Genomic DNA, 12,042 nt, shown 5'->3' with positions numbered 1-12,042 from the left:
AGGGAGTAATTTCTGGAAATTAAATAACAAAAGGAAACTACAGATTATAAACAACTTAAATATAGATAGTAAAGTAATCAAAACTAAAGATTTGACATATTCGTAATACAATTGAATCATTCAATTCATACCAGTACTCTCATAAACAGAAACATATAAACTCTAAGAAGAAGTTCAGAAGACAAAGCAGAAGAACAAAAGAACAGATATGGTGTCAAAGTTTCATGCTTTTATGTTCCATGGTTTGGTTTTGGTCACATGACTGCATTTTTGCATCTGACTAACAAACTAGCTGAAAAAGGCCACAAACCCGGGCAGAGGTTGAGACAATTTTCCGTACAATCAACACCGGACTTGGTTTTCTACGACTCTGCCCATTGGATAACGGAAATTGCTAAAGCGCCGAGAGAGAGAGGGGAGGAGTTAGCTAAGACGTCTCGAAAGTCGTCTTGCGTGCGCGGAGGGGATTGGTTCTTTCCTTGACGGGAAAGTTACCGCAATGAGAATGAAAATTCTGTGACATCAGTAGCCAATACAGCAAACCGGGTTACCTAACCGGACCCGGACCGGTTCTCCCTGGATCCCAACCTAATCAGCCCTCCTTAGAGCCTCAATGGGTGGAGTGGCTAGCCAAATTCAACCACGGTTAGGTTGTGTTCTGCGCTTTCGGTAGCCAACCCGTTGTAGACAAGATAGTTCAAGAACTCTGTTTAGGGCTAGAATCAACCGGTTTTCCGTTTCTGGTTGCAATTACGTCTCCTTCGAGTGTATCAACCGTCGAGGAAGCGTTGTATATGGAGATAGGATTCAGCAAACCGTTGGTGTTAAAGCATCCTTCAGTGAGATATTTTGTTAGCCAATGCGGGTTTAGGTCAATGTGGGAGTCTTTGATGAGTGATTGTTAGATTGTTTTGGTTTCACAGTACGGTTTGCAAATATTGAACGCGAGGCTGATGACGGAGGAGATGGAGGTGGCGATTGAAGTGGAGAGGCAAGAGAATGGGTGGTTCTCGCGGTGGAGCTTGGAGATCGCAGTAAAGAGTGTGATGGAGGAAGGTAGTGAGGTCGGTTAGAAAGTGAGAAAGAATCATGACTAGTGGAGATGTGTTTTGACTGGCTCTAGTTTTGCAGATGGTTATATTAATATGTTTGGACAGAATTTAGTTGAACTTGTGAATTCATGAGTTCATTTCAATAATATCTATATGTTATAAACTTATAAAACTTTATGAAAAGACACATGTGACATGTCAATCCTATTTAAAGGCAACCGTTGGTAAACGTTGTGTTTGTGGACAGATGCAAAAATAATACCCAAAAATGTTTGAGAAAAACGATACAAAGTTGGGGCTTTAGTGATATTTGAAAGTCGAATTTTCCCTATTCTGAAGAGACAAGGTGTCATCTCTTCTTCTCTTGCCAGTAATGAGTAGACGAGTAGTCAGCTGAAATTTGGCGAGTTCTAACCCAAGTAAATGACTGTTCGACTGATTGGGATCGTCTAATATAATCACGTCTCTCTACGGTATGTTTTCCAAGCAACCTTATACCACATTTGGCTTGAGAGAAATGCTTAAAGACATGGAGAAAATCACTCATCTCATACTCGTTTGATCAAGCTCATCGACAAGTACGTTAGAAACAGCCTCAGCTCAATCTTTGAAAGGGGGACCAAAGAGACGAGGAAGGGCTAAATATGTTTTTTTTTCAATGGACCGATTGTTTTTCTTCCATGTTTTTTTATCTTTTTTTGCCATGGGACCAAACCATAGGATCTACTTCATGTAATTCTAAAAACTTTTTCATTATATGAAATATTTACATTTTTAGCAAAAAAAAAAGATGTATTTTTTTTTTAATAAGGCTACAGATGTGGTTTGCAAAAAACGTTTCTATCGTAATTATTCAGTTGTTAATAAACCAATGAATTATTTGTAGAAATGTTTTTTTTTCTGTTGAATACAATTTAAACTTTAATTTCAAAAAAAAAAAAAAAAAAAAACTCTAATCAAAGTGTTTACGTATACGAAAAGAAGAAGGCAAAATAGAGTTAGCAAGGGAAAATCATTGGTCGGAGAAAAATTCAGCTATGATATATAACTGATCTACGAAAATGTCAAGAATCTTACATGAGGCAAATCGTCATCATCAATTCATCAGTTATTTATTATTTGTGCGAAAGTCAAGAAAACCAAACAAGTAGTAGATGATTATATTATTTAGCAAAGATAAAATAAATAAAAAGTAGTATATTATATCAATTTGGGAGTATATGTTTATTTACTTATAAATTCTGAACAAGGCGACGACTTTGGTAATTTGAAGTTGTAGGCACGATGGCCTAATCATAGTAGAGTGGCTAGAAAAGGTTATATATTGTAATTTTCTTTTATGATATATACCTATCAAAATTTTCAAGAATCTTACGTGTAGTTTAGTTGAAGTTGCCAAGAAACCCAAACAAGTAAATATTTCGTACAACTTGTAAAGTTGCGTATATATATGTATATATATAATTTATATTAATTAGCCGGCAGTGTCGGCCATCAATTACCATTGGTACAAAGAAAATAAACTAAAAATTAATTGATGAGTTCCAAGGAAGTTAAGTACTACATAATGAGGAGCTCACAGGACAAAATTATAACTCAACTTCTGCTTTTTATTTTCTTCTTTGAATATACAAAAATGACTCCTGATGATTTCCAACTAGCCACCATGCCTAAACTCACGGTTCCTTTTCATGATCATCCTATGTCAAGTTCTTATTGTATTTTTTTGGAATCTTGCTCTTTGTGCTCTTTCTCTAAGAACTCTTCATGGCTAAGAAGAAGTGTTACTTGTATCAGTTACGAGTGTACGGATTGTGGCTTGACGTTGCACAAAGAATGCGTTGACCACCTCTTCCTCAACCGGCCATTTCTATGCAATCACGTTCTCAAGATCTACCGTAATACCTTCGCGTGGCCTGACCCTGACCGTAAAGACGACCTTTCTTGTCATTTTTGTCGACGTAAGCTTACGTCTTTCTTTGCTCGGCTACGTAATCTTCCGTCTTTCTTTGCTCGTTGCACGATATGCAACATAAACGTGGATAAAAAATGTTTAATGGCATTGGGACCACCACTCGCAATTTTCGAACCAAAACACCACGAGCATAGTCTCACCCTCTTGTTAAGGTTAGTCACCTTTACTTGTAATGCTTGTGGTGTGGTAGATGACCGCAATCCTTACGTATGTCTTGAATGCAATTTGATGGTCCACAAAGAGTGTGTTCAGAATCTACCGCGAGTCATAAGCATAAATCGTCATGACCATCGCATATCTCATACTTTTCACCTTGGTCAAGGAGAAGGAGATTGGGAGTGTGGAGTTTGTCGGAAGACGATCAATTGGGTCTATGGAGGTTATAAATGCTCTCGTTGTCCTAGTTATGCCGTTCATTCAAGATGTGCAACAAGATACGAAGTGTGGGATGGTTTAGAGCTCGAAGATGTGCCCGAAGAAGAAGAAGAAATCGAAGATCCATTCAAGGTAATTAATGAAAAGGGAGATATCATTCATTTTAGTCATGAAGAGCATGTTCTCAGATTGGACGAGATTTATGTAACGGATGATGCTAACATGCGTTGTCGGTGTTGCGTTCTTGCTATCAACGGTGACCCATGCTACAGATGCGTTGAATGTGATTTCATCCTTCACAAAGCGTGTGCGAATCTTCCTCGAAAAATGCGACATTTATTGCATAAGCATAAACTCACTCTTTCATCGACAGGTAACCGTTTTTTGAGATGTAAAGCTTGTGACATAAAAACTAATGGTTTCATTTACGAGTGTCTTCATGAAGGTTGCAAAAGTATTAGTTTTACGTACGATGTTCGGTGTAGTTCTGTATCGGAACCGTTTCACCATGATCTGCATCAACATCCCTTATATTTTACGTTGGAGAAAACCAATAAATGTCACGCTTGTAAAAGAAAAATAGATTGGAATCCCTTGAATTGTACGGTTTGTGATGATTACTCTTTATGCACGAGGTGCGCTGCTTTACCAAGAAAGGTAAAACACAGATGTGATGATCATTATCTGTCACTATGTCAAGGTGTGGGAAGTGCAAGTGGTGACTTGTGGTGTGATATTTGTGAGACAAAGACAGACCCGAGTGTATTTTACTATACTTGTGATGATTGTGGGCTAAGTCTCCATATTGATTGTGTACTTGGGGATTGCTATTATACCAAAGTCGGATGCCCAGGTCCTAGGATGGAAGTACATCCTAACAATGGTGCTACTCGACCTATCTGCACCAAGTGTGAATTACGTTGCAAGTTCCCCTTCTTCATAAAGGGTACAGAAGAAGATCTTGGTATTTGGTATTGTTCAAAAGATCTCTGCCCAAAGGAGTTTAATTTTGCAGTTTCACCTTATAGATTCGCTCTCGACATCGGACTTCGGGACTGGGACTTGAGAGTCTTTTAACATATTCTATTACGAACTATTTTCAAATTTTTATTGTATTGTGCATTGTATGTATTGAGAATATTATTTGTTTTCTTTTGGATATTAATGGATTCCATACTTCTTGATTTTTCATGTAAGAGCTAAACACAACGATTAGGCATAAATCTTATCTATATATATAGACGATTGGAGCCAATCTCACATTATGCATTTGTGAATGATGGAACTGAATGTCGACATAAGCTTGAAAGATAACTTTAGCAATAAAAATAAAAAATAAAAAAAAACTTTTGCAATATCTTAAAGAGATTATGAACAATGTTATATTTAGAAGTTATCTAAATATGTAAGTTTTCCTTTTGTGTTTTGGACCAAACCCGGCCAGAGGTCGAGACCATTTTCCGTACAATCAAACCGGACTTGGTTTTCTATGACTCTGCCCATTGGATACCGGAAATTGCTAAACCGATCGGTGCTAAAACCGTTTGCTTCAACATCGTTAGCGCTGCGTCAATCGCACTGTCTCTTGTCCCTGCTGCGGAGAGAAAAATCAGGACAAGATAAAAACTTGATTTATTCAACTAATCCACTAATTACTCACCAAATATGATCAATATCTTAATTCATCTAACCATCCTCTAGATGAATCAATCAACTTTTTATATGGGTAAATGATGATATCCTTTTAGGTATGTAGAAACTTTCTTTTGTTCTGTGCTGATTTTTTTAAAAATAAGGGCCAGGCTGATCCGTGTATGTCATAAAATCAAATTCTGCCTGCAGGAGACCAACCTAATCAGCCCTCCTTAGAGCCTCAGTGGTCGGAGTGGCTAAGCCAAACTCGACCCCGGTTCGTTCTGTTCTGTGCTTCGGTAGCCAACCGGTTGTAGACAATAGATCAGTTTCATGAACTCTGTTTAGGCACGATGGCTTACATGTTACTTTGTGTTGGCTTAGTCGTAGCAGAATGGTTGGAAGGTCATATATTATTATAAGTTTATAAGTCAGTATTATTATTATTATCCAGCTATTTTGTTACTAATTAGTGTGGTTTCTATAATTTGTCTTCATTTTCAAAGTCAACCCACCTATATATATATATATATATATATATATATATATATATATATATATATATATTATAGATCTACTAACATGTCAAGAATCTTACATGAGTAGTTGATAGATATATCACTGGTTAATTTATTATGAAAGTCCAATAAGCTAATGGGAGTAGCCAAGAAACACAGACTTCAAAAGGAAAAAGAGAAAACAGAGACATGTATGTTTTATAATTTCGTATAGCGATGACCTTGGTAATCAAACTGCGGAGCACGATGAATTACATGTTACGACGTTGGCTTAGGGGTAGGAAGTGACTGGAAGGTCATATATTATTCTTATTATTATTATTAGTCATTGTATCATTATTGCACAGCTGTTGGGTGGAACAACTTAAAAAAGAAGACAAAAAATCTAAAATATGTAAACTTGCATATGTTTGTTTAGTGAGCTGGCGGCCGATCAATTAGCTGGAGTTCAAAGGAAGTTAAGTACAAGCTCGCAAGACAAAAATTGAAACTCAAACTTCTTCTTTCTTTTTTCTTTTTTGATTGTAAAAATGTCTTCTACTGATGATTTCGAAGTGGAAACCATATCTGAAATCATGGTTCCGTTTCATCATCATCCTTTATCAAGTTATGCTTCTGAATTTTTGACTTCTTGCTCTTTGTGCCTTTTCTCTACGTTTCTAGGAGAAATAGTCACTCGCATCAGATATCAGTGTATGGATTGCGGCTTGAAGTTACACGACGAATGCATCAACAGCCTTTCCCTCAACCGACCCTTTCTGTGCAATCACATTCTCAAGGTGTATACTCATATTTTCACATCATCTGGCCGTATATATGAAAACACTTGTCATTTTTGTCAAAGTAAGTTAGAATTTTTATTTGCTCGTTGCACTATATGCAACTTAAACGTGGATATAGAATGTTTGTTTGCACTGCCACCACTCACAATTTCTGAACCAAAACACCACAAGCATAGCCTCAGTCTCCTGCTAAGGCTAGTCACCTTTACTTGTAATGCTTGTGGTGTGGAAGGCGACCGCAATCCTTACGTATGTCTTGAATGCAATCTGATGGTCCACAAAGATTGTGTTGAGAATCTACCGCGAGTCATAAGCATAAATCGGCATGACCATCGCATATCTCATACTTTTCATCTTGGTAAAAAAGAAGGAGATTGGGAGTGTGGAGTTTGTCGGAAGATGATTAATTGCGTCTATGGAGGTTATAAATGCTCTCGTTGTCCTAGTTATGCCGTTCATTCAAGATGTGCAACAAGAAAAGAAGTGTGGGATGGGTTAGAGCTCGAAGATGTGCCCGAGGAAGAAGAAGAAATCGAAGATCCTTTCAAGGTAATTAATGATAAGGGAGATATCATTCATTTTAGTCATGAAGAGCATGTTCTCAGATTGGATGAGAATTATGTTATAGATGATGCTAACATGCGATGTCGGTGTTGCATTCTTGCTATCAACGGTGATCCATGCTACAGATGTGTGGAATGTAATTTCATCCTTCACGAAGCGTGTGCTAACCTTCCTAGGAAGAAACGACATTTATTGCACAACCATAAACTCACTCTTTCATCGACACTTATCAATAAAGATATTTTTCATGAGTGTGGAGCTTGTGGGATCTATACAGATGGTTTCATATACGAGTGTCGTCATGAAGATTGCAAAAAGAAAATTATTAAGTATGATGTTCGGTGTAGTTCTGTATCAGAACCGTTTCACCATGATTTGCATCAACATCCCTATACTTTACCTTGCAAAGTTCGAGACGATGTCAGGCTTGTAACAAAGAAATAAAGGATGATCCCTTAAATTGTACCATTTGTGAGGGGTACTCTTTATGCATGAGGTGCGCTACTTTACCAAGAAAAGTAAAACATAAGTGTGATGATCATTTTCTATCACTAAGTCAAGGTGATGGAAACGAAAGTGGTTACTTGTGGTGCGATATTTGTGAGACGAAGACAGACCCGAGTGTATGTTACTACACTTGTGATGAGTGTGGGCTAAGTCTCCATATTGATTGTGTACTTGGAGATTTATATTATATGAAGCTTGGAATCACAGAACCTGATGTTGAAATACATCCCAACAATGGTGCTACTCGACCTCTCTGCATCAATTGTGGATTTCGTTGCAAGTTTCCCTTCTTCTTTAGGTTTATTGATGAAGAACCTGCTGTCTACAGTTGTTCAATATACTCCTGCGCAAGTGAGGACTAGTTATAATTACTCAAATTCATGTTTTACATTCTGTCTAAATTGTAAAACATTGTGCTTTATAAGTCTTTCAACATTTTCTGTTAAGAACAATATTTCCAATTTTTTTTTTTTTTTTTTTTTTGAATCTAATGTTAAATTATATTCAAAAGAAAAAATATACATTTTTACAACTAGTGCATCGAATATTTGAGAAAAAGCTGAAAAAAAATAAGTTTCAAAACAATGGCATAAGCTAAATCTTGGCTTGGAGCCAAAATTGGAAGGCGTCATCGTACCGCCTATCTCCTGCAAGTCGAATCGCTGAAATTCTGTTCCGTATTTGTTTATCCACCCATCCAATAATGCGTTGCGCGGTTTGGGGATTCTCTCCATGTCTTCGATTATTTCTTTCTCTCCAAATCGCATAGACTGTAGCTTGGACTATGTATTTTGTGAGAAATTCTTCCACCCGGCTGAAACGATGAGTCGAAAGATAATCTAGAATAGTAGGCCAATCTGTTGTGTACCTCGTCTTGAGTAAACCATGCGCAAGAGCTGCCCAGATTGTTGAACTGTAAACACAAGCAAAGAAAAGAAAAGATGTTTTTTGTTTTTTGTTTGTCTTGCAATTATTTTTTTATTGAGAATATAAGAGCATCCACATTGGTTACTTGTATGGATATTTAAATACATACTTTTTAATATAAAAGAATAAAGAAAGGAAAAAAAGAAATATAAGTGTCTTGAAAATGAGAATTGTGTCCCCAATAGACATTTAAGACCCCTATTTTTGGGATGTCTTTAACTTTACTATTCCTTCCGTTTCAATATAGTTGTAGTTTAAGGTTTTTACACAAAAATTAGAAAATAAAAAAAAATCACATTTAATTTATCTCTTTTACATAAAAAAAAATCATTAAATATGACTAGTTTAACCAATAGAAAAATATATTGAAAAAAAATATTGGTCAAAAAAGTATTAAATACATTTATATATTACATAGAAAGTTGAAACTTGTGAAGTCATGAATTCATTTCAATAATGCATGTGTTATTATAACTTATAAAACGTTATGATGACTCGTGTCAATCTTATTGAACCGCATCATGTCGTTAACGTTGTGTTTGTAGACAGTTGCAAAGGCCACCCATAAAATTTTGCAAAATTGATATAAAATTGGGGTTTTAGTGATATTTGAAAGTCGAATTTTCCGTACACGAAATGTTTACAAAAACAAAAGGCAAAATAGAGTTAGCGAGGGAGATTCATTGGTATGGTAGGTGATATAATAGATCTACCAAAATGTCAATAATCTTACATGAGACAAATCGCCATCATCTGTTAATTATTAGTGCCGAAAGTCAAGAAAACCAAACTTGTATATTATATCAAATTGTTATAATTTAATTTAATTACAAATTCTGAACAAGGCGATCAACGTTCGACGACTTTGGTAATCTGAAGTTGTAGGCACGATGACTTACATGTTACTACGTTGGCTAAATCGTAACAAGTGGTTGGAAGGTCATATCCTATTATTTTTAGTCAGTGTATCACTATTTTACTGCTGTTTTGTTTCCACGTACATATTGTGGTTTCAATAATTTGTATGAATATTTAAACCCACCCATTTGTCATCTACCAAAATGTCAAGAATCTTACATAAGTCGATGACAGATCGCAACGATCTGTGAATAATTTATGCCGAAAGAGTCCAATAGGCTAATGGGAGTAGCCAAAAATAAACCAAACAAATATATATTTTTATTAACAAATTCTGTAGAAGGCGACGACTTTGGGAATCTAAAGTTGTGGGCACGTTACCACGTTGGCTAATCGTAGCAAGTGACTGGAAGGTCATACATTATTATTAGTTGGCTTATGTTTGATTTTTTCAAAAAAAACAAAATTAGCTGGTCGGCCGTTCAATTACCATTAGAATGAATTTATGAGTTCCTTAAGTATACATAAAGAACAGCTCTCTTTAGAAAGAGAAAAAACTGAAACTCAACTTATGCTTTGTTTCTTTTTTAATTTGAAAGCAATGTCTTCTACTGACCACGAAGAAGTTACCCTTCCGTTTCATCATCATCCTTTATCATGTGGTACTTTTGAGTCTTACACTTTCCGCTCCATATTATCTATCCCGAAGCTAAGAAATGGCATATACAACTGCTATCACTGCAAGGAGTGCAGCTTGACGTTTCACAAAGAATGGGCTGACAGCTTCTTCAGCCAGCAATTTATCTGCAATCACGTTCTCAAGATCTTCCGCCGGGCTAAGACACCATTAGTTGACAGTACAGATGACCACTTTTGTCATTTTTGTCGAAGCAAGCTTAAGTTAAAGCATTTCCGGTGCACGATATGCAACATAAGCGTGGGTAGAGAATGTGTGAAAGATCCACCACCACTCACAATTTATCAACCAAAGCACCACAAGCATAGCCTCACCCTCTTGTTAAGGTTAGTCACCTTTACTTGTAATGCATGTGGTGTGGAAGACGACCGCAATCCTTATGTTTGTCTTGAATGCAATTTGATGGTCCATAAATATTGTATTGAGAAACTACCACGCGTCATAAGCATAAACCGTCATGACCATCGCATAAATCATACCTTTCATCTTGGTCAAGGAGAAGGAGATAAAGAGTGTGGAGTTTGTCGGAAGAAGATTAATTGGGCCTACGGAGGTTATGAATGCTCTCGTTGTCCTAGTTATGCCGTTCATTCAAGGTGTGCAACAAGAAGAGAAGTGTGGGATGGGTTAGAGCTCGAAGATGTGCCCGAAGAAGAAGAAGAAATAGAAGATCCATTCAAGGTAGTTAATGAAAAGGGAGATATCGTTCATTTTTGTCATGAAGAGCATGTTCTCAGATTGGATGAGAATTATGTTACAGATAATGTTAACATGCGTTGTCGGTGTTGTGTTCTTGCCATCGACGGGGATCCATGCTACAGATGCCTGGAATGTGATTTCATACTTCATGAAAAGTGTGCTAATCTTCCTCGGAAGATGCGACATTTATTGCACAACCATAAACTCTCTCTAGAGGTTTCATTCACACGTTTTCGTCGATCAGACAATTTCTTTTATACGTGTATTGCTTGTCAAACCCACACTGATGGCTTCATATACGCGTGTCATGATGGGCTTTGTAGATACCTCGTTAAAAGTATTAAGTATGATGTTCGGTGTAGCTCTGTATCAGAACCGTTTCACCATGATCTCCATCAACATCCCTTATACTTTACGTTGCAAAGTTCCAGACAATGTCAGGCTTGTGGCACAAAAATAGATCATGATCCCTTAAGTTGTACGGTTTGTGATGATTACTCTTTATGCATGAGGTGCACTACTTTACCAAGAAAGGTAAAACACAGGTGTGATGATCATTTTTTGTCACTATGTCAAGGTTCTTCCGTAAACGATTCCGGCGACTTGTGGTGCGATATTTGTGAGACGAAGACAGATCCGAGTGTATGTTATTATACTTGTGATGAGTGTGGGCTTAGTCTTCATATTGATTGTGTACTTGGAGATTTATATTATTTGAAGCTAGGAATCCCAGAACCTGATGTTGAAATATGTCCAAACAATGAGGCTACTCGACCTCTCTGCAGTGGTTGTAAAGTTCGTTGCAAGAACCCTTTCTTCATAAGGAGTACAGAAGAAGAACCTGCATCACACGCTTGTTCAATAGACTGCTCATAAGGTCTAGTTGTTACTATTCGAATTCATGTTTTACATTCTCTGTCTAAATTGTAAAACAGTGTGCTTTAAAAGTCTTTCAACATTTTCTGTTAAGAACCATTTCCAATTATTATTTTTATTTGTCTCGCATGGTAATTTTTATTGAGAATATAATTGGGTTTTAAGAATATTTGATGCCATACTTATTGTTCTTTTACGTCGGATTATGAATAATGAGAATATTTATTCATAACCGTTGTGGACCTAAAAAAACAAAGAATCACATAACATAATCTCTTTAGTTGCAGTTTTATTCGTAACAAACCTTGAATGTCATGATCTTTGCAATTTCCATAAGTTGGGGGTTAGCTTTCGGAAGCTAGATGATCTACCATAGATTAGGGAATAATTTCCGGAACTTACATAACAAAAGGAAACTACAGAATATAAACAACTGGCGAAAAAAAGAAAGGATTATTAACATAACTTAAATAGATAGTAAATTAGTAATCAAAAAAACAATTTGGGATATTTTCGTAACAGACTTGACTCATTCAATTTAAACCAGTACTCTCCTAAACTTCAGGTAATCTGAAACAGA

General features: G+C 36.5%; 5 protein-coding genes, 1 long non-coding RNA gene and 1 pseudogene across 8 annotated transcripts; 5 read left to right on the top strand and 2 right to left on the bottom strand.

Annotated features, from left to right (window-relative positions):
* Positions 1-213: 213 nt before the first annotated feature.
* AT5G54045 lies at positions 214-963 on the top strand (annotated as a pseudogene). The gene has a single exon.
* A 1,725-nt stretch (positions 964-2,688) lies between these two features.
* On the top strand, positions 2,689-4,479 carry AT5G54040 (Cysteine/Histidine-rich C1 domain family protein; the record flags this gene model as incomplete). The annotated part of the gene is made up of 1 exon (NM_124783.1): positions 2,689-4,479. One exon carries the CDS (start codon positions 2,689-2,691, stop codon positions 4,477-4,479), a length of 1,791 nt encoding a protein of 596 aa, NP_200215.1.
* AT5G54043 (uncharacterized protein) lies at positions 3,481-3,738 on the bottom strand (the record flags this gene model as incomplete). Its single annotated transcript, NM_001345077.1, has 1 exon — positions 3,481-3,738. One exon carries the CDS (start codon positions 3,736-3,738, stop codon positions 3,481-3,483), a length of 258 nt encoding a protein of 85 aa, NP_001331748.1.
* A 396-nt stretch (positions 4,480-4,875) lies between the features above and the next one.
* Positions 4,876-5,269, top strand: AT5G08105. Its single transcript, NR_143057.1, has one exon. It is a non-coding gene; the product is annotated as an other RNA (long non-coding RNA).
* A 532-nt stretch (positions 5,270-5,801) lies between these two features.
* AT5G54030 (Cysteine/Histidine-rich C1 domain family protein) lies at positions 5,802-7,866 on the top strand. The gene is made up of 2 exons (NM_001345075.1): positions 5,802-5,847; positions 5,971-7,866. The coding sequence occupies exon 2, from the start codon at positions 6,083-6,085 to the stop codon at positions 7,340-7,342; it is 1,260 nt and encodes a 419-aa protein (NP_001318797.1). The 5' UTR covers positions 5,802-5,847; positions 5,971-6,082; the 3' UTR covers positions 7,343-7,866.
* Positions 6,830-7,087, bottom strand: AT5G54035 (uncharacterized protein; the record flags this gene model as incomplete). The annotated part of the gene is made up of 1 exon (NM_001345076.1): positions 6,830-7,087. One exon carries the CDS (start codon positions 7,085-7,087, stop codon positions 6,830-6,832), a length of 258 nt encoding a protein of 85 aa, NP_001330725.1.
* A 1,827-nt stretch (positions 7,867-9,693) lies between the features above and the next one.
* Positions 9,694-11,660, top strand: AT5G54020 (Cysteine/Histidine-rich C1 domain family protein). 2 transcript variants are annotated; one of them, NM_001345074.1, is made up of 1 exon: positions 9,694-11,660. In NM_001345074.1, the coding sequence occupies exon 1, from the start codon at positions 9,696-9,698 to the stop codon at positions 11,460-11,462; it is 1,767 nt and encodes a 588-aa protein (NP_001332072.1). In that variant the 5' UTR covers positions 9,694-9,695; the 3' UTR covers positions 11,463-11,660. The 2 variants fall into 2 exon arrangements, with proteins under 2 accessions (NP_001332072.1, NP_200213.2); NM_124781.2 differs by having other exon boundaries at positions 9,704-11,628.
* Positions 11,661-12,042: the final 382 nt, after the last annotated feature.

The sequence above is a fragment of the Arabidopsis thaliana genome, chromosome 5 (assembly GCF_000001735.4).
Source record: "Arabidopsis thaliana chromosome 5, partial sequence".
Lineage (NCBI taxonomy): Eukaryota > Viridiplantae > Streptophyta > Magnoliopsida > Brassicales > Brassicaceae > Arabidopsis > Arabidopsis thaliana.
Note: the sequence above shows the minus strand (reverse complement) of the source record. Positions and strands in the feature narration are given on the sequence as shown.

Coding starts and splice junctions, on each gene's coding strand:
- AT5G54030 (NM_001345075.1), top strand. CDS start 6,083: ATGTCTTCTACTGATGATTTCGAAGTGGAAACCATATCTGAAATCATG.
- AT5G54020 (NM_001345074.1), top strand. CDS start 9,696: ATGAGTTCCTTAAGTATACATAAAGAACAGCTCTCTTTAGAAAGAGAA.